The sequence below is a fragment of the Cherax quadricarinatus genome, chromosome 98, assembly GCF_038502225.1.
Source record: "Cherax quadricarinatus isolate ZL_2023a chromosome 98, ASM3850222v1, whole genome shotgun sequence".
Taxonomy (NCBI): Eukaryota; Metazoa; Arthropoda; class Malacostraca; order Decapoda; family Parastacidae; genus Cherax; species Cherax quadricarinatus.
This window is the reverse complement of record NC_091389.1, coordinates 11,342,693-11,369,073: the sequence shown is the minus strand read 5'-3', so window position 1 is coordinate 11,369,073 and position 26,381 is coordinate 11,342,693. Positions and strand designations below refer to the sequence as shown.

Here is a 26,381-nt window from a genome sequence, read left to right as displayed (position 1 = left end):
TGTAGAGGCTGTGGTTAGGAGGATTGTCAGATTGAACATTAAAATGGTATAAAATACCGACAGGCTGTTAGGTTTGTAGATGAATGGTTCAGAGAACCGACATGTTGATAAATTAGACACATGTGCAACTCTTGGGTATCTTTATTGAGGAAACGTTTCGCCACACAGTGGCTTCATCAGTCCATACAAAGGAGAATCTTGAAGAACAGGAGGAGAATGAGGTAATCAGTCCCTCAACCTTGAGTCGATGTGGTCAGTCCATCAATCTTGAATAGATTGATGGACTGATGGACTGAACACATCGACTCAAGGTTGAGGGACTGATTACCTCATTCTCCTCCTGTTCTTCAAGATTCTCCTTTGTATGGACTGATGAAGCCACTGTGTGGCGAAACATTTCCTCAATAAAGATACCCAAGAGTTGCACATGTGTCTAATTTATCATCAGGCTGTTAGGTAAGACACACATGCAACAGTTAGGCATCTTTATTTCGAAATAAAGATGCCTAACTGTTGCATGTGTGTCTTACCTAACAACAACACTGAATGGGTGGGGTTAGAACCCATGGCAAGTGAGTCATAAAAGTCCAGGCCAGTGCATTAACCACTGGGCCAGGTGGCTTACTGAGGCCCATGCTAACCTTCCTACGGTGTATAAATATACTTAGATAAATGTTATTGTAGCCAGGTGGCCCTGTGGTTAACACACTGGCCTTGAGTTTTATAACTCACACGCCCTGGGTTCTAACCCCACCCATTCAGTGTTTTGTTTGCAGTCATGTTATGACAATTTCGTGAGTCAAAACATCTGTTAAACAAGCACTAATGAATGTATTCCCTTCTCTGGGTCACCCTTCCTCGTGGTGAATGGCACTTGCTGTGTTTATGTTACGCCCCTCAAGGGAGGTTCCGTCATGTTGGTGAGGGGCTCTTGATCTAGAGAATTGCCTTTGTGCTCCAATTCCCTAAATTAAACCTGAATGCTTTTCATCCCTTGCCTCTCACAGGTGCTGTATAATTCCTTCATATTTCATTGTTCTGGACGGGTTTTCCTGTCATATTTCATTGTTATGGACAGGTTTCCCCGTCATATTTCATTGTTATGGACAGGTTTCCCCGTCATATTTCATTGTTATGGATGGGTTTCCCCGTCATATTTCATTGTTATGGACAGGTTTCCCCGTCATATTTCATTGTTATGGATGGGTTTCCCCGTCATATTTCATTGTTATGGACAGGTTTCCCCGTCATATTTCATTGTTATGGACAGGTTTCCCCGTCATATTTCATTGTTATGGACAGGTTTCCCCGTCATATTTCATTGTTCATTACGGGTTTCACTATCATATTTCATTGTTCTGGACGGGTTTCTGGCTTAGTGCTCCCCATAATAATAATAATGTTGTTATGCAGCTGCTTCCACTGACACTATTGACAACAGTGACGCTGGGTAATGTACCCTTGATAAATTTATTTTTCATTTCTTATACAATATGTTGCGGCACTTCATGTGGCAGCTGTCTGTTGCATGTTGCTGCTGTATTGAAAAGGGTGTGTGTATTGTTTTCTCCATGGGGAAGTGGAACAGAATTCTTCCTCCGTAAGCCATGCGTGTTGTAAGAGGCAACTAAAATGCCGGGAGCAAGGGGGTAGTAACCCCTTCTCCTGTATATATTACTAAATTTAAAAGAGAAACTTTCGTTTTTCTTTTTGGGCCACCCTGCCTTGGTGGGATACGGCCGGTATGTTGAAAGAAAGTGTGTATTGTTTCTGGTAGAGGGCTCTTGATCAAAGGAATTAGAACTGCCCTACCCATTCCATCAAGCTGATATTCTCTCATTCCCCCAGATTATGTTTGACCCCTGTGGTTTTAGTGCATTAACCAGGGTTTGAAGGACTCGTGTGGGGTCATAAACAACTCATAATGATTTCTTGACGCCTTTTTTTTTTGCCACAAAACAAACAAAGATAAGCAAACAATTTTATTGCTTTCTACAGTATACAAAGTACAGTGGTACCTCGGGATACGAATTTTTTCATTCCAGAAGGCTGTTCGAGTGCCAATACCCCACAAATTTATTCCCATAAGGAATAATGTAAATCAGATTAATCTGTTTCAGACCCCCAAAAATATATACTTACAAAAGCACTTACATAAATACACTTAAATAATTGTGCGAGTTTTGAGCTGTTCGTATCCCGAGGCACCGCTGTATAGTTTACACGACTTAAAATATTGTTATCACACAGGAAAGCCACTAGCATACTGTGCGTTTCTGGCAGACTAGGCCTAATGCTCACAGCCTTTTTAAGACTAGATATAGCTTATTGAAGAGGATTTTTTTTTTGTGAGGTGTATAAGTATACCTGGAAGGGATTTCAGGGGTCAGTGCCCCCATGGCCTGGTACATGACCAGACTCACCACTGACTGTAGTCAGTGGTGAGCTATAGTACAGTTTTAGACACTACTGTATTGTGTGAATTTTGTGCAGATCGGACGAGATCAACCAGTGCTACGACGAGTACTACCCTATCCACCAGGCTGCTCTGCACGACCTCAAGTTCCTCGACCTGCTGATTCAGTGCGGCGCCGAAACCACCGTGCGCACGTACACACAGCAGATGACCGTCCTCCACGTCATCTTTCTCCTGGGGAAGAAGAGCGCCGAGGACACGCTAGAGACGGTCAAGTTGCTGCTCCAGCACGGCCTCAAGGAGCACATCAACACGGCCGACTCCCTCGGCAACACTCCTCTCCACGCCCTCATAGTTAGGTCAGTATTACCGCTTCTTGTGCTGGCGTTTTATATCTCATTATCAGTGGTGGATTAACCAACAAGATTAACCCTTAAACTGTCCAAACGTAGATCTACGTTTACGTGCGTAGTGCTCCGACCTTGATTTCCCCATTTTAAAGCATGTAAAAAAAAATGTAGAGCTACGTTCAGAGCGCTACACGAGTAAACATAGATCTACGTTTGGACAATTTAGGGGTTAAATGGCAACTAAGGGGTGGGGCCCCAAATCATTAACTACCGTTATTAAATTTTTTAAACCCTTCCCGAGTCAGCGGCAGCCATTTAAAACATCAACACTAATAATAACGTTATTTCTTTTCTGTACTTTAGCAGTAATATAGTTTACATGTAATAGAATATTGCTACGCACAAGGAAAGTCACTAGCATGAGGTGCGCTTCTGGCAGACTAATCCTAATGTTTACACCCTAAATAAGAACTGGACATGGGTTTTAACCCGTAAACGGTCCAAGCAGATCTACGTTCACACGTGTAGAGCTACAAAAGTAGATCAACGTTTTTTTTACATATTTTCAAATACAAAAAAAAAAAAGGTAGATCAAAGTTTTTTTACACATTTTCAAATGTAAAAAAAAAACAAAAAAAAAGATCTACTTTTTTTTCATACTTTCAAATGTTGAAAAAACGTATATATACGTTTGGACCGTTTACAGGTTAAGTAGGTGTTTTTAAATGTACCAAAAACGAACGTAGCTAAGTGAATAAAAAAACACAGCTTTAAGTATGTGTTAATACTAGAGTGATGAGCTGTAAAAGACGCTTCAGACATTGAAGAAATACAATGGAGAAAACAACCTTGTATTATACTAAAATTGCCTTTTTTAATGTTTTTAAGTACATAAGTACATATTTAAGTAGCATTAAAAATAGTTCAGCTGGAGTGTTTATTTATTAGCACATCGGCCGTCTCCCACCAAGGCACGGCGACCCGAAAAAGAAAAACTTTTGTCATCGTTCACTTCATCACTGTCTTGCCAGAGGCGCGTTTGCACTACAGTTATATAACTACAGTCGACCCTCGAATTTAGTCGTGCCTTTTCTGTATACAAAACTATTTTTATTATCTATAAAATGTATTGTTTGTTAATATTTTTGTGTGTCTGGAATGGTTTAATTGGATTTACATTATTTCCTATGTGAAATATTAACAAAACATACATTTTATAGATAAAAATAGTTTTGCATACAGAAAAGGCAGGACTAAATTCGAGGGTCCACTGTATAACATTAACACCCCTGGAGTGATTTTAAGCAACTTTAACAACCCAGTAATAGCAGGGAAGAATTCCCTCATAGTTGAGATTGATATTGCAACTGCGCACCATAGGGCTCCTCAGTGTTCCACTTAAGGTTCCTGCACCTTTAAAACTGATACTATAGTTACCATACTTTTGAAAAATAATTGCCAGCATCAAGGCACCCTTCAAGGGGTGCCTTGATGCTGGTGAAGGGCTCTTGATTATAGGAACTGGAGCTATATTCCCTTTCTCAGATCGCCTGATTACCTCCCATTCCTCAGGGACTGACTTCTGCGGGTCTAGCATTTCATTATGATTTTGTAGTAATAATCTGCTCTTGTAGATATGCATTGGAGGAAGCACGCTATGGTTATGACCTTGATCCTCCACCTTGGAACAAGTGGGACATGCTTCACATAGTTCGCTATTTGCTGCAAAATGGAGCATCGCCGAGTATAAACCAGCAGGGTAACTCTGCCCTGGCATGCGTCTTGCGCCACGTGCGTGACTGGGAGTTCCGCTACGAGCTGCTGGACATGCTGCTGAACTACGGTGGCAACCCCAACCTGGTGGGTCGGGATGGGTCGGTGTCGTTGATGGTGTGTCTGGTGCCACTCATCAACAAGGACCCCCTACACCACTTCACCCACACCATGAAGGTGGGTTATCACTCGCAGGTTACCTATGATGTGAAATAACGTTGGTAGAATTATCGACAGTATGTTAGGTAAAAGGAAACTAATGCGACTTTTTTTTTTTGTGGCAACGTTTTTCTCTCCAGGAACTTTATCAAACAAAACTCCACAATAAAATGTTACATTAGTTTCACTTGTGCCCTTTTACCTAACATATAGGAAAGCCCCATGTACTCAGCACCTCTTTTCGGTGTTCCATGTTTTTTTTTGGCTTTCAATTGAGTCAGTGTTCATAATCGGTGATTTTACAGCTTTTCTGACTTTTTCACAAAACAGTTGTGTAAGGGAATTGCGGCCAGTGCCACATTTTAAGATAAGTATTGTATAGTGTATTTATTTTACTTTATCTTTTTTTTTTATGCCTAGCTGTATTGACCACTTAATATATAATAGTGTAAACATGTTATCAGGTGTTTTAGATGCATTTCCTTTAGGAAAAACTTTCTTTTCCACCCACTGGTGATTTTCACTTATTTCCGGGGGTTGGGAACATAGTGGCTGTAAAAATTGGGCCCTCATGAAGCTTTGATGAGTTCCGAGAGAGTTTTTACTTATGGAGCCTGTTGCTGCTGGTGGCCCATTGACTCGTATATCCATCACAGCCTGGATGATGCTTAAGACCCAGTGATCACACTTGAGAGGCAGTCAGAAATAACCCACAGAGAGGAGAGGAGCTCTCACGATGATGATTTGATACATCCAAGACCACTGTCAAGTTGGTCGGGAGTTGACAGTAGTCCGGGATGGACCAAAACATCATCTATAAGGTTTCATTTCTATGTGCGATTTCTTCCAGCTGTGGCAGGTGAGACATGTTCCTCCATCTCTGTCACTTTGCAGTTTCTTAAACTGCAACAGTGTATACCGTATTTCACTGTTTATAAGACACGACTAGCAAGGCTTGTTTGAGTTTCAATGGCTTTGCGTCGGACGTAACTGGGAGAGCTACAGCCCACCCCACACCCCAGACTTATGGCTCCCGTCACTGACCTTCAGTTTGTAGGACGCAGGCTGGTTTTTAGAGATATTTTATGGAATAAAACGTGTCTAATAAGCCGCAAAATACGATAAGTAGAATTTCTTCTAATTGCCGTTACTTTGCAGGTGTTTTACTTAAACTGTGTGAGGATACTGTGCAAGCATGGTGCTAACCCCAACTGTTCATCACGATCCAACCTGACGCCTCTCCATGTGCTCATGTTCACCGCCAGTGAGAACATCTCCCTCTCCCGGGAGGAGGAGAAAGCGGGAGCATTCACATTCATCCGGCAGCTGCTGGTCATTCTCCTTCAGCATGGCCTTGACCCTAATGTCAGGTGAGCAGCAGTGGCGGCTATTTTGAGTTATTTTGAGTCTGACATGCTTTGTATAAATCTATGCTTTTCCACATAAACCTTTGTATCAAATGTCTTTCTTTCTTTCAACACACCGGCAGTATCCCACCGAGGCAGGGTGGCCCAAAAAGAAAAACGAAAGTTTCTCTTTTTAAATTTAGTAACATATACAGGAGAAGAGGTTACTAGCCCCTTGCTCCCGGCATTTTAGTCGCCTCTTACAACACACATGGCTTACGGAGGAAGAATTCTGTTCCACTTCCCCATGGAGGTAAGAGGAAATAAACAAGAACAAGAACTAGAAAGAAAATAGAAGAAAACCCAGAGGAGTGTGTATATACATGCTTATACATGTATGTGTAGTGTGACCTAAGTGTAAGTAGAAGTAGCAAGACGTACCTGAAATCTTGCATGTTTATGAGACAGAAAAAAAGGACACCAGCAATCCTACCATCATGTAAAACAATTACAGGCTTTCGTTTCACACTCACTTGGCAGGACGGTAGTACCTCCCTAGGCAGTTGCTGTCTACCAACCTACTACCACAGGACGGTAGTACCTCCCTGGGCAGTTGCTGTCTACCAACCTACTACCTATTGTATCAAATGTATCATTAGAAAATAAATTATTTATTATTGTTATTGAAATTTGTATTAGTAATAAAATGTCCTGATTAAAGCTCATTCTTCGTCCTGTTATTAGTTGTCTTAACGAACAATACTCGTGTAGCCATTGTTTGTATTGGTAAAGTTGTTCTTCCTGTTCACGTGCTTCTTGGCTTATAATGGGGTTACATTCTGACATACCCATCATAAGTTGAATACAATGTGCTAAATAAATAAGTCGGTAAATAACTAGCATCTCTGAGTAATAAACAAATAATTACTGTAACTAAATACAGTGGACCCCTGCTTTATGATCACCTCCTAATGCGACCAATTATGTAAGTGTGTTTATGTAAGAGCGTTTGTACATGTATGTCTGGGGGTCTGAAATGGACTAATCTAATTCACAATATTCCTTATGGGAACAAATTCGTTCAGTACTGGCACCTGAACATACTTCTGGAATGAAATAATATCGTAAACCGGGGGTCCACTGTACCAGTATTGAAAAGTAAACACGTAAATGAATACAGGTTATAGACTTGTTTCATGCTGGGTAATTATCTTAAGTTTCATCTCCAAAGTAATTGCTGCTACACCGTCCTAAAGTCGAACCACCGCAAGTCAAGAAGCACCTGTTATTGATTTAGTCCTTAAACAATGTCTTGTTGTTTCTGTGCTGTGACATAGTTCTCAAATACTGCATTATCTGCTCCCTCTCTCTGTCTCTCTCTGTAGATTCAGTCAGCGGACACAACACATTCTACTCTCACTGATGGATATGGTGCAGAACGCTCGGACCTCCACCGACCTCGACCATGTATATGACCTGACCACAACCCTCCTCCAGTATGGTGCCAACCCCAACATCAACATCTCCACCACCGAACCCATGATCTGCCACTCACAGTCCTCCGTCTTCCTTAAGAAGTCGTCCAATCAGGTGCTGGCGTGCTATTTTTCTCTTATGAATATAAGATTTCTGTTTTCCTTAGTTTGAATGGGCAGGATGGGTTTAAATGAGAAGAGTGGGGTTGATAATAATAATAATAACAACAAATAAGTCTTTATTTACTACAAGTACATGATATACAGACCATAGCTGACATCAATGACATACTACTATATAGAAAGCCGCTTGTTACGCTGAGCATTTCCCGCAAATTAGGTCCTTGTCCCAGGATCCACCCACACCAGTCCACTAACACCCAGTGTGACTTTGTCAATGGTCCATGTCGGACCGAAACGTCGTCGTAAGCTTCTCTCTTTTATGTGCGGGTTATTTGTGTATGTATACCCAGGTACCCATTTACTGATGGGTGAACATAGACACCCAGTGTAAAGAAACACGCTGGGAATTGAACCCAGACCCTCCCACGTGAAGCAAGAACTTCAGCCACCAGACCATCATAGAAAGATGGGTTTAAATGAGCTGGGCGGGAAATTATTGTAGTTGCATCTGTGTCCATTTACCCACAATTAGTTCTCGAGTCTAGAAGATTTATTATAAACTACAGTTAGGTTAGGTTAGGTAAGATTTGTCAAGAAACATAAGAACATAAGAAAGGAGGAACACTGCAGCAGGCCTGTTGGCCCATACTAGGCAGGTCCTTTACATGTGGAAAAAGACACTTATGTACAGTTGGAAAAAGACACTTATGTACAGTAAAAAGACACTTATGTACAGGACAAGTGTTTCCTGATGCAAGTCTTAGCCATGTGGGTTATAGCAATCCTTGAGTGACATAAACGTCCCCTCAGTATCTTAGGTTAAAAAAGATCTTAAACTAGCAGTGACTTCTTTTAATAATAATAATTTGGTATTTTATGATTCTTGAGTGAATGTTTATCTCAAAAATTCACAAATAAATACAACGAGTGCAATAAAAAGATTAGTTTGTCAGTGTTCACCTATCAGTAAGTAGGTACCTAGGTGTTAGTTACCTTACACCTGCTGTCATTGTTCACCTATCAGTAAGTAGGTACCTAGGTGTTAGTTACCTTACACCTGCTGTCATTGTTCACCTATCAGTAAGTAGGTACCTAGGTGTTAGTTACCTTACACCTTCTGTCATTGTTCACCTATCAGTAAGTAGGTACCTAGGTGTTAGTTACCTTACACCTGCTGTCATTGTTCACCTATCAGTAAAGAGTAGGTACCAGGATGTTAGTGGACTGGTGTGGGTTGCATCCTGGAGTTTACCTGGAGAGGGTTTCGGGGGTCAACGCCCCCGTGGCCCGATCTGAAACCAGGCCTCGTGGTGGATCAGGGTCTGATCAACCAGGCTGTTACTGCTGGCCGCACTCAAGCTGACGTGCGAACCACAGCCCGGTTGGTCAGGTACTGACTTTAGGTGCCTGTCCAGTGCCTTCTTTAAACCAGCCAGAGGTCTATTGGTAATCCCCCTTATGTATGCTGAGAGGCAATTGAACAGTCTTGGGCCCCGGACACTTATTGTGTTGTCTCTCAGTGTACTCGTGGCGCCCCTGCTTTTCATCGGGGGAATGTTGCATCTCCTGCCGAGTCTTTTGCTTTCACATGGAGTGATTTTCGTGTGCAGGTTTGGTACCAATCCCTCCATGACCTTCCAAGTGTATATTATCATGCATCTCTCTCGCCTGCGTTCGAGGGAATACAGATCAAGGACCTCCAACCGTTCCCAGTAGTTTAGGTGCCTTATAGCACTTATGTGTGCCATGAAAGTTCTTTGTACACTCTCTAGGTCTGCAATGTCGCCAGCCTTGAAGGGGGCTGCTAGTGTACAGCAGTATTCCAGCCTAGAGAGCACAAGCGATTTGAAGAGAATCATTATGGGGTTGGCATCCCTAGTTTTGAAGGTTCTCATTATCCATCCCATCATTTTCCTAGTGGATGAGGTAGATACATTGTTGTGGTCTTTGAAGGTGAGATCCTCTGACATTATCACTCCCAGGTCCTTCACATTACTTTTCTGCTCTATTGTATGGTTAGAATTTGTGGTATACCCTGACACAATTTTAATTTCTTTGAGTTTTCCATATCTGAGTAGTTGAAATTTCTCCTCGTTGAACTTCATATTGTTTTGAGTGGCCTATTCGAAGATTTGGTTGATGTCCTCTTGGAGTCTCGCAGTGTCTTCAATGGAGGTCACTGCCATGGTGATCCGGGTGTCATCCCCAAAGGAAGACACAGAGCTATGGCTTACATCTCTGTCTATGTCAGAAATGAGGATGAAGAATAGAATGGGAGTGAGTATCGTGCCTTGTGGAACAGAGCTTTTTACCATGGCTGCCTGGGACTTTACTCTGTTTACTATTACTCTTTGTGTTCTATTTGTCAGGAAGTTGTAGTTCCATCTACCAACTTTTTCCATTATTCCTTTATCCCGCATTTTGTGTGCTATTACACCATGGTCACACTTGTCGAAATCTTTTGCAAAGTTTGTGTATACTACATCTGTATTTTATTTATCCTCCACAGCATCCAGGACCTTGTCATAGTGGTCCAGTAGCTGGGACGGGCAGGAGCGACCTGCTCTAAACCCGTGTTATCCTGGGTTGTGTAACTGATGGGTATCTAGGTGGTTGGCTATCTTGCTTCTTAGAACCCTCTCAAAGATTTTTATGATATGGGATGTTAATGCTATCGGTCTGTAGTTCTTGACAATTGTTTTACTGCCACCTTCGTGGAGTGGGGCTATGTCTGTTGTTTTTAGTGTGTGGGGGATGACCCCTGTGTCCATGCTCCCTCCATAAAATGGTGAAGGCACGCAATAGGGACTTCTTGCAGTTCTTGATGAACACGGAGTTCCACGAGTCTGGGCCTGGGGCAGAGTGCATGGGCATGTCATTAATTGCCTCTTCAAAATCTTGTGGAGTTATAATAATATCCAAGAGTTTTGGGATGACCAAATTTTGGGTTTTGTTCATAAAGAATTCATTTGGATTGTCAACTCTTAGAGTGGGCAGTGGATCGCTGAACACTGAGTCATATTGGGACTTTAGTATCTCATTCATTTCTTGGCTGTCATCTGTGTATGTCCCATCCCGCCTAAGCAGGGGCCCAATACTGGATGTTGTTTTTCCCTTAGATTTGGCATAAGAGAAGTATTTTTTTTTTTTCAATTTCCTTTATGGCTTTTAGTTCTTCCTGTGATTCTTGTCTCCTATAAGATTCCTTCAGCTTAAGTTCGATATTTGCTGTTTCATTGACTAGTGCTTCCCTTCGTATTTCAGATATATTGACCCCACTCAGCAGCTCTGTGACTCTTCACCTTCGTCTGTATAGGGAACGTCTCTCTCTTTCTAGTTTACATCTTCTCTTTCTTTTTCTTAATGGAATATGTCTTGAGCAGATCTCAAGAACCACAGAATTCATTTTTTCAATTCAGATGTTCGGATCCGTGTTGTTTAGGATATCTTCCCAGCTTGTTTCATTTAGGACATGGTTTACTTGATCCCATTGTATATTTTTGTTATTGAAATTGAATTTCGTAAAGAGACCTTCATGACTGCTCACATTTTGCTGGTCCTGAGCCCTGTACATACATGTCTGTACCTCTATTATGTTGTGATCTGAGTGAATTGTCCTCGATACAGTTAGATTACGTATCAGATCATCATTGTTAGTGAAGATGAGGTCCAGCATATTTTCTAGTCTTGTAGGATCTACTATTTGCTGGTTTAAGGTAAATTTGTTATTGTTACGAACATAGTCAGTTCGTCCCTGGGTTATAGTGCTTTTCGTAAGAAAATAAACTTAGTACGTCTAGGGGTCTTCACTTGGAGAGGAAAAGGAATTTTCTTAGTTTCTATTTAATTTATTAATAATCATAATAATCACTTAAATCCACCTTCTCATATTTTGCACTATGAGTAGAAGACTTTTACCATTTCTCATTAAAGCATCACAGTACTAGGTCAAGTATTTACAAATGGCTCTGAGTGAGTCACGAAATATTTATTTATTTAGTAATTTGAGCATACAGACAGAGTTACAAAAAAATACTGGTAAGAGCAGCATGCCAAAGCCACTTGTATGCATAGCATTACGGGCTGGCTTAAAATTAACTTAAGATTAACTAAGTAATGATGTAATCAGTGATAAAACATTATTGTAAACAGATAACAATAAAGCACAAATGAGTATTACAAAGACAGGTCATATGGTTGCTTACATTGTTGTACATTCAGTAGAATGGAGTATTCTGTTAGGTAGTGTATTTAAAAAATAATAAAGTTAGATTGGGTTTTAGGTTTAACATTTATGTGATATAATTGTGAGAAACATTTAAGATACACAATTTATAAGGTTCAGTTATTCAGTATTTATTTGGTTTTGAGTGAGTAAGTGATCTTTGAGAAGAGACTTGAATTTATAAAGAGGTAGTGTTTTTTTTATATTTACAGGTAATGAATTCCAGATTTTAGGGCTTTTTATGTGCATTGAGTTTTTGCATAGTGTGAGATGGACACGAGGAACATCAAAGAGTGATCTGTGTCTTGTGTTATGGTCATGTGTTCTGTTGAGGTTGGCAAGGAGATGTTTGAGGGGAGGGTTAATATCAGAGTTAAGTGTTCTATGTATGTAATAGGTGCAGTAATAAGTATTAATGTTTTGTATGGTGAGTAGGTTTAGTGTATTGAATATTGGTGGAGTGTGCTGCCTGTAGTGAGAATTTGTTATCATTCTAACTGCAGCCTTTTGTTGGGTAATTAGTGGTCTGAGATGGTTAATTGTTGTTGAGCCACATGCACAAATTCCATAGGTGAGATAGGGGTAAATAAGAGAGTGATATAGGGCCAGGAGGGCTGACTGTGGAGCATAGTACCGTATCTTCGATAGTATGCCTACAGTCTTGGAAATTTTCTTAGAAATTTGTTGTATATGTGTATGAAATTTGAGTCTATTATCAAGGTGGATTCCTAAGAATTTTCCCTCTGTTAGCTTTGTGATAGGTGATCCGTTTATCATTATGTTAAGAGGTACATCTGTAGCTCTGTTACCAAACTGAATGAAGTAGGTTTTGTCAATGTTTAGTGTAAGTTTGTTAATCCTCATCCAGGTAGATATTTTCTGTAATTCAGTATTTACAGTATTGGCTAGCGTGACTGGGCTCGGGTGAGAGAAGACGTATGTGGTGTCATCTGCAAAAAGTGTGGGTTTGAGTAATTGCGAAGCATTTGGTAGGTCATTTATGTATAGGAGAAAGAGAAGAGGGCCAAGGACACTTCCCTGTGGGACACCAACTGTAATTGGTTGAACAGAAGAGTTTGCCCCATTTGTGTACACATATTGGCTTCTGTTGCTGAGGTAAGACTTGAGGTAGTTGAAGGAGTGCCCTCTTATACCATAGTGTGACAATTTTACGTGGAGCAAGTCATGGTCAACTGTATCAAAAGCCTTACGTAAGTCAATGAAGATCCCCAGTGGGACTTCTTTTTTCTCTATTGCAGTGTATATATGTTCTAGAATGTGTATAATAGCAGTTAGTTTAATATGTTTATTATGCACCCCATACCCATCCTGTGGGCGGTAGTCAAAAGATTACAGAGGTACATAATGGGTCCAGGGACTGGGCCTCAAAGTTTTGATAGCTGAGCAAGTTACAGAGGTAATGAATTCACAATTTACAAAGGTAATGAACTCACAATTTACAAAGGTAATGAACTCCAGGTAGGTCTAGTCACAATCATGACAAGTTACAAAGGTATTTACAGATTACAGGGGTACACAATGGGTCCAGGGACCGGGCTCCAAAGTATAATAGCATCATTAGTATTTTTATTAGGCCTGAATCCAAATTGGCAGGGGTTGAGAATGTTCTGGGAGATAAGGTAGGAGTAGATTCAAATGGTACAATGGTACTATTTGATACAATGGTAACATATGGTGCAATGGTACCATATGGTGCAATGGTACCATATGATGCAGTGGTACCACATGATGCAATGGTAACATATGGTACATTGTACCATACAGTACAATGATACCAAATCGTTCATTGTACCATATGGTTCATTGTACCATATGGCTCATTGTACCATATGGCTCATTGTACCATATGGTTCATTGTACCATATGGCTCATTGTACCATATGGCTCATTGTACCATATGGTTCATTGTACCATATGGCTCATTGTACCATATGGTTCATTGTACCATATGGTTCATTGTACCATATGGCTCATTGTACCATATGGTTCATTGTACCATATGGCTCATTGTACCATATGGCTCATTGTACCATATGGTTCATTGTACCATGTGGCTCATTGTACCATATGGCTCATTGTACCATATGGTTCATTGTACCATATGGTTCATTGTACCATATGGCTCATTGTACCATATGGTTCATTGTACCATATGGTTCATTGTACCATATGGCTCATTGTACCATATGGCTCATTGTACCATATGGTTCATTGTACCATATGGTTCATTGTACCATATGGCTCATTGTACCATATGGTTCATTGTACCATATGGCTCATTGTACCATATGGTTCATTGTACCATATGGTTCATTGTACCATATGGCTCATTGTACCATATGGTTCATTGTACCATATGGCTCATTGTACCATATGGTTCATTGTACCATATGGCTCATTGTACCATATGGTTCATTGTACCATATGGTTCATTGTACCATATGGCTCATTGTACCATATGGTTCATTGTACCATATGGTTCATTGTACCATATGGCTCATTGTACCATATGGCTCATTGTACCATATGGTTCATTGTACGATATGGTTCATTGTACCATATGGTTCATTGTACCATATGGTTCATTGTACCATATGGCTCATTGTACCATATGGCTCATTGTACCATATGGCTCATTGTACCATATGGTACTGTTGTATTCAGCACAAACACACTAATATTTTCATTATTATTTTGTTTACAATAGTTGTTTACAACAAAAATATGCAAGAATGTTGTATATTAGCAATGTTCTATTATATATTTACAAATGTACAGGAACCTGACATGTTCCTTGAGGTGGATGGCAGAGCACTTCGTCTGGGAAACTGCGGAGTCACTAGCTAGCTTGTGTCGCCACTCAGTCTTGGCTGCTGTCTCATGCCACCAACACCTATTGACCATATGGTACACGGTATCATATGTTACAGGGTACCATATGGTACAGGGTTATCATATGGTACAGGGTTACCATATGGTACAGGGTTACCATATGGTACAGGGTTACCATATGGTACAGGGTTATCATATGGTACAGGGTTACCATATGGTACAGGGTTACCATATGGTACAGGGTTACCATATAGTACAGGGTTACCATATGGTACCATATGATAACCCTGTACAATATGGTAACCCTGTACCTGGAGTTTACCTGGAGAGAGTTCCGGGGGTCAATGCCCCCATGGCCCGGTCTGTGACCAGGCCTCCTGGTGGATCAGAGCCTGATCAACCAGGCTGTTGCTGCTGGCTGCACACAAACCAGCAGCAACAGCCTGGTTGATCAGGCTCTGATCCACCAGGAGGCCTGGTCACAGCCCGGGCCGCAGGGGCATTGACCCCCGGAACTCTCTCCAGGTAAGCTCCAGGTACAGGGTTACCATATGGTACAGGGTTTCCGTATGGTACAGGGTTACCATATGGTACAGGGTTTCCGTATGGTACAGGGTACCATATGATACAGGGTACCATATGGTACAGAGTACCATACAGTACAGGACACCATATGGTACACATACAGGGATAACTATGGAAATAAGTCACCCTGACTTTTTTGGGTTATCCTAGGATTTTATACGTATGCTGCTATGTATGATAATCTATGTAATTGTATTTCTGTACACCTGAATAAACTTATTCAAGTGCATGTGGCATCGTAAGTAAGTTTATTTAGTTATACACAAATAAAGTTACATAGAATATCATACTTAGCAGCATATGTTTGGAGAACCTAGGATAATGGTACCATATGGTTCAAAACCATAGAATTTGTCTTCAGCTCCACTTCCATCAGTCTTAGAACTGTAAGTTGTGAACAGGAGAGTCAGAATTCGCCCGGAGAGTGAGTGGGGAGTGTGAGCTTCCTTGCCGCCAGGCACAATGAACAAAGCTACTTTGCCGGCGTTCCCACAATGCCATACGGGCGTCCAGATTTTTTCTATGGTGTGCACACTGACCACCCAGACCCATTCTCTCAGATGTAGGCCTACCAGCCTTCTCGTGCTAAATTTAACGCCGCTAGAATTTTGGCATAGATCTACGGTTTGGACCCTGAACTTAAAGCCGTAGATCTACGGGATGGATCCTGAAAGGATTAACTGCCTTCTCCAACCGAGATAAGTCTTAGCAATGAGTTCCCGAAAATTCCTGGGATTTTCTAGGGAGGCGAATGGTGGTTTTGGAGGTGGATACTTCCCTAGACCCTTCCTGGTCCAGAGGAAAGTATGAACTGAACTCAGTGAGGCTTTACCAGCCCACTTTGACTCGGTCGGAGCAGGGGTTGAGTAGCTCAGATCACCTACTGGTGCTTGGCCAGGTCACACCAGCAGTTGACACTAATTAAACAACCTACCTATATACAGTGGACCCTCGCGTAACGCTATTAATCCATTCCTGAGAGCTCAATGTTAGGCGAAATTATCGTTAGGCGAATTAATTTTCCCCATAAGAAATAATGGAAATCAAATTAATCCGTTCCTGACACCCCAAAGTATGAACAAAAAAAATTTTTTACCACCTGAAATATTAATTTTAATACACACAAACTGAAGAAGACATGCACGGTTACATGACACTTACCTTTATTGAAGATCTGGTGATGATTGATGGGATGGGAGGAGGGGAGAGTGTTGATGGTGTTAGTGTTTAGAAGGGGAATCCCCTTCCATTAGGACTTGAGGTAGCAAGTCCTTTTCCGGGGTTACTTCCCTTCTTCTTTTAATGCCACTAGGACCAGCTTGAGAGTCACTGGACTTCTGTCGCACAACATATCTGTACGTAGAGGCCTGTACCTCTCGTTCCTTTATGACTTTCCTAAAGTGTTTCACAACAATGTCAGTGTAATAGTCACCAGCATGGCTTACAATAGCTGTGTCAGGGTGATTTTCATCAAAAAAGGTTTGCACTTTAAGCCACTTTGCACACATTTCCTTAATCTTTGAAGTAGGCAACTTCCTCAATTTCTCTATCCCCTCCTCTGAAGCAGTTTCCTCAGGTCTGGCCTCTTGCTGTTGAAGATGATCTAGCAGCTCATCAGTGGTTAGTTCTTCATTGTCCTTCTCCACCAACTCTTCCACATCCTCCCCACTAACCTCCAACCCCAAGGACTTCCCCAATGCCACAATGGAGTCCTCAACTGGCATAGGATTCCCAGGGTTAGCCTCAAATCCTTCAAAATCCCTTTTGTCTACACATTCTGGCCACAGTTTCTTCCAAGCAGAGTTCAAGGTCCTCTTAGTCACTTCCTCCCAAGCCTTACCTATAATGTTTACACAATTGAGGATATTAAAGTGATCTCTCCAAAACTCTCTTAGAGTCAGTTGAGTTTCTGAGGTCACTACAAAGCACCTTTCAGACATAGCTTTTGTGTACAGTTTTTTGAAGTTTGCAATGACCTGCTGATCCATGGGCTGCAGGAGAGGAGTGGTATTAGGAGGCAAAAACTTCACCTTAATGAAGCTCATGTCCGCAGAAAGTCGTTCTGCCAAGTCTGAAGGATGACCAGGAGCATTGTCTAATACCAGGAGGCACTTAAGGTCTAATTTCTTTTCAATTAGGTAATTTTTCACAGTGGGGGCAAATGCATGGTGTAACCAGTCATAGAAAAAGTCCCTAGTGACCCATGCCTTACTGTTTGCCCTCCACAGCACACACAAATTACCTTTGAGGACATTGTTTTTCCTGAACACTCTGGGAGTTTCAGAGTGATACACTAATAAAGGCTTCACTTTGCAATCACCACTAGCATTGGCACACATCAACAGAGTAAGCCTGTCTTTCATGGGCTTATGTCCTGGGAGTGCCTTTTCCTTCTGAGTAATGTAGGTCCTGCTTGGCATTTTCTTCCAAAACAGGCCTGTTTCGTCACAATTAAACACTTGTTCAGGTTTCAGTCCTTCACTGTCTATGTACTCCTTGAATTCCTGCACATATTTTTCAGCCACTTTGTGATCCGAACTGGCAGCCTCACCATGCCTTATCACACTATGTATGCCACTATGATTCTTAAATCTCTCAAACCAACCTTTGCTGGCCTTAAATTCACTCACATCACCACTAGTTGCAGGCATTTTTCTAATTAAATCCTCATGCAACTTCTTAGCCTTTTCACATATGATCGCTTGAGAGATGCTATCTCCTGCTATCTGTTTTTCGTTTATCCACACCAATAACAGTCTCTCAACATCTTCCATCACTTGCGATCTCTGTTTCGAAAACAAAGTTGCACCTTTGGCAAGAACAGCTTCCTTGATTGCCGTTTTCTTGGCCACAATAGTAGCAATGGTTGATTGGGGTTTTGTGTACAACCTGGCCAGCTCGGAGACACGCACTCCAGTTTCATACTTAGCAATGATCTCTTTCTTCATATCCATAGTAATTCTCACTCTTTTTTGCTGTAGGGTTGGCACTAGAAGCTTTCTTGGGGCCCATGGTGACTTATTTTGCAGGTGCAATCACTAAAAACGCTGTGATAATATGAAATGTTCCGATTGTATGCTTGGAAGCGACCGCAGTGGCTGGCTTGTAAACACTGGCACCCACGGAACAAGTGAGGCGGGCTCAGGCCACACGTGGACGCGTCTCGAACGAACCACGTTGAGCGAGTTTTTTAGCACTAGCCGAGGGAAAGTTTTTGCGTTAAAATGTATCGCTAGGCAGATTTAACATTATGCGATGCGTTCGTTAGGCGAGGTTCCACTGTACAAAGCTAAGTAATACGACCAGATAATATTATAAAGTCGAGTAAATCCATTTTAGCTGCTAATGGAATTACTCCTGAATATACTAATGTTAAGTGAAATATCAAAAATAACATGTAAAAGTATGCCATTGTGATAATAACAAGTAGAAACAGTCTACTTAAACTGAATAAAAGGGTGTAACAGTTGCAGAGATTTAATAGTTCATGTGTGTGTGAATTTTCATCTGAGCTGCCTCCCGGAGTGATCTCTGCTAAAACTCTGCTACACTCCTCCATTTTAGGTGTCTCAGGTTGAAATCTCCTAGTAGTAAGATGTTTGGGGCAGGAGTTGGGAGATTTTCCAGACAGTGGTCAGTTTTGTCAAGCTGCTCCTGGAATTGCTGGGAAGTTGCATCTGGAGACTTGGATACTACCACAACGACAAGGTTTTTGTTTTCGATCTTTACCGCCAAAACTTCGACTACATCATTTGAGGTATTTAGTATTTCTAAGCAAATAAGCGACTCTGTGACATACAGGTCAACCCTCCCCCCTTTGTTGCCTGTTTAGTCTGTCGTATCGGAATAGGTTATAACCTGGGACCCATATTTCGTTGTTATAATGATCTTTTATGTGGGTCTCTGTGAATGCTACAAACATTGCATTTGACTCCGTGAGCAGTGCCTTGATGTGAGGAATTTTGTAGTTTTTTTTACGGCTTTAGACCCTGTATGTTTGCAAAGACAAATGTCGTATTGGTGGAATTTAGGGTTTTTTATTTGCTGACTCTAATATCTGTTGTTCTGGGGTAGAGGCCAATGTCCGTGCCTCTGCTCCAGAAGTGTTTTCAGGTGGTATAGGACTATTGCTAGTCTTTTTTCACTCCTGGCCCTAAATTACTGTCCCTGGACAAAATTGGGGAGACAAAATTGACCCCAATTTGTGGGAAATGCTCTGCATAACAATTGGTTTTCTATATAGTATGTCACTGATGCCAGTATGGTCTGTATAAGTTGTATCGTGTACTTGTAGAAATAAATATTATTATTATTATTATTATTATTATTATTATTATTATTATTATTAACAATGATTATTTTCAAAGATGATGTATTACTCGTATAAGCATTAAGTAAAACGCTTTATCTAATGCTCAATAATAACTCAGATGGTAACAGAAACTCGGGTGATTGAATAATTTGTATATTTTGACTCGCTTCTGGGGTCCTCTTCAGCAGAAGTAGGTTGAAATATATAGAACACTCAGTCTCCTGTGTTTGTCTCCATCTGGGTTATTACTGAACGTTGATAAAGTATTCTTTACACTTTAGTTAACCACTTTGTATAATTCTCATATGGAAAGGCCATTACTTATACAAAGAATTTTGGCCAGGCTATAGTTAATTCCAGGGCTGTGGAGCTGGAAGCAATTCTTGGGTTACTGGAGTCAGAGTTAGGGATGGTGAAATGTAATGAAAGAAGTCGGAGTCAAAGGTTTCGTGTGCTGACTCCACAGCCCTGGTTAATTTTAATAAGCCAATACTGAGCAAGTTGAGTACCTGCATTATGCACTATTATTGAGAACTCTTTCCTACCTACTCTGTCTGGCAGATAATCAAGAAATGTTTCAATTTATCAGCTGTCTTCCATTGAGGTTGGGTGACCTGAAACACAGAAAACCACTGTGAATTTATAATGGTGCCCATTTATTGATAGGTAAACTTGTATTCTTTACGGGCTTTTCAGTACTGGTATTTAGTTACAATAATTGTGTGTATTTATTAAATAACATTAGCTATTTATCTTATTTATATCTGACTTAGGATAGTTTCAACTTATTGTGGGTTCTATTTACTTATTATATTTATATCTGACTTAGGATAAACCGTACCATGGGTGGAGATAGAACTCTTAATCAGAGAGTCTTAAAACTCCAGACCGACGTGCTAGCCATTGGCCAGCTGGCCACTGGGTCAGCTGACTAGTGCGTCAGTCTGGAGTTTTATGACTCTGATCGCGGGTTCTATCCCCGCCTGTGGTATGGTTTGTTTGCAATCGTGTCATCATGATTTCGTGAGTCACGATGACTTAGGATAGCTACAACTTACAATGGGTTCTTGGGACCGAAACCCCATCATGAGTCAAGAACCGCCTATATAAATGTTCCTTCTTGTTTGCCAGGTTCTGTACTACTATGTTCAGCTGCTGATTAGGAAGGAAGAACTTCTTATAGACCCTGACCAGAGGTTTGCACGCCTGCTGCACCTCTACTACCTGGCCATGGATCACCGGGAGCTACACCAGTGTCTTAAGATACTCTACACCCAAACCTCTCTTGTGCCTATGAAGCGACCTCTCACCCAGGTCCTGAGGTGGGTGTGTCCTCTCATACTATCCAACAAAACACTTTGTTCATTATGAAGCTGTTATTTGTAGTGTAGAACCCCTGTATCCGCAAATTCGGTTTCTGTGGTTTCATTTATCCAGTTTACTATGGTCAGAAATAACTTAATTTTGTTTAACCCTTTGACTGTGGCAACCCCCAATCCTGAAGTGTCTCCTGGTGTCGCAAAATTTAAAAAAAAAAAAAATTATTTTTCTTATGAAATGATAGAGAATCTTTTCCCGATTGTAATGACACCAAAAAAACGAAATTTGATGGAAAACTGACGGAATTATGCTCTCACGAAGTTAGCGACCTCGGCACTGTTTACAAATCGGCAATTTCGCCCACTTTGAGCCCTATTTTCGGCTAATTTCATTGTTCCAGTCACCCAACCTCATAGCTATTTCTTTAGAACTCCATTTTTTCTATCGATTGAGTACAAGAAACTGCCCATTTACCGATTTCAACTACCTAATAATGTGGTCAGAAATTTGCAATTTGGCCAATTTCACGAAAACTAAAAAATATGACAATTTCAAAATAAGGTCCAGAATGAACAATGCAGACATTCCTGGCTCTAAAATAACATTTTCTTTGTTCATCAGTCATGTCTCCAGGCCCCTCTGATATTACTCTTGCTTTCTATTTTGAATTTTTATTCAGACAAAAAATAGAAGACTTCCTATTATGCAGACTACTGCAATACTGTAATAATTGTATAAATAACATCAACCCATTCATGACTGCATATTAGAATGGCTAGTTGGACATTTATTGGACAATGACATCATCTGTTTACTTTTGAACATTGGCAAAAATCAAACATTTCCCCTACTTTGAGCTCCATTTCCAGGTTCTTTTTATAGTAAAATCAATCAAAATCACCTCTATTTCTATAATATATTTTCCATTCTATCAAATGAGACCAAGAAAACGATAATACAACCATAAATACTATACGAAAATAGACCACAAAGTCGGCATTTTAATTAAAAAAAACGATCGGAGTTTTTTTTTTCTCATTATGCACTGCGTGCTCCAGGATTTTTTTTATATGGTGCACACTGACCACACAGACCCATTCTCTCACATGTGGGCCTACCAGCTTTCTCCTGCTTGATTTGAAGCCGCTAGAATTTATGAGTATATATACGTCAAACACGGTACCTCGTAAGACATATATACGGCCGCAACAGTCAAAGGGTTAATAATGATTCCAAAACACAATAGTAGTGATGGTGGCAGTTCTTCAAAGCCTAAGAGAAGCCATGAGATGCTTCCCATCAGTGAAAAACTTATGATTCTCCACTTCTTGTGCATAATTTATCAATTAAACTCTATCATGGGTATGTGCGTAAATGAAAAACAATCTTATATGCAGAGTTTGCTACTATCCGTGGTAGGTCTTGGAGAGTATCTTCCATGAATACGGGGGAACTACTGTACTGTATGTGTCTGTTAGGTATCTCCATGGGGAAGTGGAACAGAATTCTTCCTCTGTAAGCCATGCGTGTCGTACGAGGTAACTAAAATGCCAGGAACAAGGGGCTAGTAACCCCTTTTCTTGTATGCATTATTGAAAGTAAGAAGATAAATTTTTAAATTTTCTTCTTTTTGAAACCCTGCTTTGGTGGGAGATGGCCGGTATGTTGAAAAAATATGTAATGCGAGGCCATTGCCTGGCAGGAAGGAATGATCGCCACCATGGCCAGAATGCGGGTTACTGAATGAATTGACTCCTTAATGCTTCATCTGTTCATGGGAAGGTTTGGAAATAGTTTTCTGCATCTGTAAGTTAAGCTCAGAGTCCTATAACAAAGTATGGCATCTTGAGCTTCATAGCTCTGATCTCTCTTATGCTTGCATTTTCCCGTTTGAATATGGCAGTTTTTGTGCCATGCAGCGCCTCTCGTGTTACATGAAGTGCAATAAAACTGTATGTATACACAACCCGCACATAAACTGCAACTTATGACGACATTTCAGTGCCACTTAACCATTAACTAGTCGCACTAGTGCCCTGTGTTACTCGTTAATGGTCCAGATTCAACCGAAATGTCGTCACGAGTTTGGTTCTCCTATGTGCAGGTTATTTGTGTATTGTGTAGTGTAGGGCTAACTATTGTGTTTGTCATCATTATCTGCAGGAAGCAAGAAACAGTGGTACTTGTCTTAGACATACTCGATATTATTATTATTACAGTCGTAACTCAGCACTAAAGTTCCAAGGGTCATACAGCGCTGCAAGGCAGGATGTGCCGAAGATTATATACAGACACTCCTCGACCTACGATGGTTTGACTTAAACAATATTTCAACTTTACGATGGTGCGGCAGAAATTACTTTGGAGATGAAACATGAGATAATTACCCAACATGAAGGTGGTAAATCCCTAATTTGTATTCATTTACTTTTCAATACGGGTATTTAGTTACAGTAATTATTTATTTATTTATTTACTTATACTGTGACATTATTTAGCATGTATGTATTCATATACAACGTATAATATTTTTGACTTAGGATGGTTTGTCAGAATGTAACTCCATTGTAGGTCAAGGAGTATCTGTATATGCAAAGATCTGAAACAAGGGAGGGTTAGGGGTATGCAAGGGGTAGTTGGTAAGACATACTCAGTACTTTTTCTGTGTCTTTCAGGGAACTCTACACCAAACCACGAACCCTGAAACAGGTTTGCCGAGTCATAATATACGACGCCCTGGGTCGAAGAACTGCGCAGAACGTCAACAAGTTACCACTTCCGGGAATGTTAAAAGACTATATTTTAAATTTCGATCCTTAGAGCCCTTTTCTTGTGCTCGACAGTGAAAACCAGAAAAGAGTTGTCCCTTCTTGTGTGGAAGGTTGAAAAGCTAAAATCGCAGGCTGCTCGTCCCGGCCAGCAGTGTGTGTCGTTATGGTTCATTAGTGTCTTTAAACTTCATAGTTGGTTACGATAGCTAAAGCGTGTTACAAAGACTTGTTAGGCCGAGCAACACTGAAGCTGAAATACGCCGTACATACGTGCATTAGAATAATAAAGCAGGTTGGTGCATTCTAAGCATATGTGCGATGTGAAATGGCATTCTGAAAATATTGAACTTGCTTGTCAGCTATGTAAGGGCAACTGTAGTTGTAAGTGGAGGAACATTTTTTAATGGCGAAGATGAGCAAATTGTCCAGATAAATAATGCAGAGCTTGATAAATATTGAGCTTTCCTTCCTAGCTAGGCTGTGTACATATGGTGTATATATGGATATATAGTATATATATAAATATATATATATATATATTTTAAATTCCTTGGCGATGGTGCTTGTGTTTTTTGTGGCATTGCCTTGCTGGTAGCCAAGCACATCTGCAGTAGAGATGGTGGCTGTCTAGCGGGGCAAAGGAGCCAGTGTAAATTGAGGGAGCAAAGCTGCAACTCAAATGGGATCAGAAATGAGAGTAGAATTGTTTAGCTTCCAAATAGTGCTTGTGTGGGATGTGGAGACTTGACCCTCCATTAGGGATCTAACCCTCTGATCTCCGAGACGAGACGAGGGTATACGAAAATGGCCGTAGTGAGGCTCCCCAGTAGTGCTTCTCGTTCCTCTCCACACTGAGAGAAGACTTGGGTGGGAAAGTTAGCCAACAGCTGGCTTTTTAAGGGGCTAAAAGAAGGTATTTGATATGCTTGTGCAGCCAACCAGACCTCCCTAGTGCGACACAAAATACTCGCTTGTGAATTCTGATGATTCCGTGTTTGTGTTTTTCCTTTCCCCCTTGAAATTTAATTGGCAATTAGACAAATGTTAATGAAATTCAACCCAAGAGATAAACATTACATAGAAAATCGTGCATAATAACATCCCAGACTCCTGAGGTATGGGTACTTCAAGACTTAATCTGCATTTAGAGAATTGTATATTTCAGAGCAAGTATATATAATAAATTTTTGTAAATAGTACAAAATTATGTTTCACCGATCTGGTATATGTGTAAATTATATTCAAATTGTTATTAAACATCTAAGTTTTATAATGTTTTGATCATCTTCCCGTGAGGTGAGAAACACCAACTTAGATCAACTTAGTCATCATGATACCCAGCAAAGTTAAGTAAGGTTTGTTAAGTTAGGTAAGGTTTGTTAAGTTAGGTAAGGTTTGTTAAGTTAGGTAAGGTTTGTTAAGTTAGGTAAGGTTTGTTAAGTTAGGTAAGGTTTGTTAAGTTAGGTAAGGTTTGTTAAGTTAGGTAAGGTTTGTTAAGTTAGGTAAGGTTTGTTAAGTTAGGTAAGGTTTATCAGGTTAAGTAAGGTTTGTCAGGTTACGTAAGGTTTGTCAGGTTACGTAAGGTTTGTCAGGTTACGTAAGGTTTGTCAGGTTACGTAAGGTTTGTCAGGTTAGGTAAGGTTTGTCAGGTTAGGTAAGGTTTGTCAGGTTAGGTTAGGTTTGTCAGGTTAGGTTAGGTTTGTCAGGTTACGTAAGGTTTGTCAGGTTACGTAAGGTTTGTCAGGTTAAGTAAGGTTTGTCAGGTTACGTAAGGTTTGTCAGGTTAGGTAAGGTTTGTCAGGTTAGGTAAGGTTTGTCAGGTTAGGTAAGGTTTGTCAGGTTAGGTAAGGTTTGTCAGGTTAAGTAAGGTTTGTCAGGTTACGTAAGGTTTGTCAGGTTACGTAAGGTTTGTCAGGTTAGGTAAGGTTTGTCAGGTTAGGTTAGGTAAGGTTTGTCAGGTTACGTAAGGTTTGTCAGGTTACGTAAGGTTTGTCAGGTTAGGTAAGGTTTATCAGGTTAGGTAAGGTTTGTCAGGTTAGGTAAGGTTTATCAGGTTAGGTAAGGTTTGTCAGGTTAGGTAAGGTTTATCAGGTTAGGTAAGGTTTGTCAGGTTAGGTTAGGTAAGGTTTGTCAGGTTAGGTTAGGTAAGGTTTGTCAGGTTACGTAAGGTTTGTCAGGTTAGGTTAGGTAAGGTTTGTCAGGTTACGTAAGGTTTGTCAGGTTAGGTAAGGTTTGTCAGGTTAGGTTAGGTAAGGTTTGTCAGGTTACGTAAGGTTTGTCAGGTTACGTAAGGTTTGTCAGGTTAGGTTAGGTAAGGTTTGTCAGGTTAGGTTAGGTAAGGTTTGTCAGGTTACATAAGGTTTGTCAAGTTAGGTAAGGTTTGTCAGGTTAAGTAAGGTTTGTCAGGTTAGGTTAGGTCAGGAAACAGGACAAGTGTTTCCTCACACAGGTCTTAGTCACATGATAACCCACAGCTTGAGCTCTGGATCATCTGACCGAGACCTTCCACTGTCTTACCACCCCTTTAAAAATTATATCCATTAGATTATTTCCTATATAGATACTCTCTGGCAAGACAGTGATGGAGTGATGATGAAAGCGTTTCTTCTTTTTTGAGTTGCCCGGCCTTAGTGGGAAATGGCTGATATATAAAAAAATAAAATATATAGTTGC

At 40.6% G+C, this 26,381-nt stretch overlaps 1 protein-coding gene across 1 annotated transcript in view; it reads left to right on the top strand.

Annotated features, from left to right (window-relative positions):
- Positions 1 to 24,981, top strand: part of LOC128687350 (ankyrin-3) — a gene marked incomplete in the record, with an annotated part of 49,533 nt that extends 24,552 nt beyond the window's left edge. Inside the window, 6 exon segments of the mRNA XM_070105407.1 lie at positions 2,494 to 2,775; positions 4,401 to 4,716; positions 5,857 to 6,068; positions 7,430 to 7,634; positions 20,749 to 20,939; positions 23,613 to 24,981. Of these exon segments, the coding sequence (XP_069961508.1) occupies positions 2,494 to 2,775; positions 4,401 to 4,716; positions 5,857 to 6,068; positions 7,430 to 7,634; positions 20,749 to 20,939; positions 23,613 to 23,757 (1,351 nt within the window).
- Between the last annotated feature and the right edge of the window lie 1,400 nt (positions 24,982 to 26,381).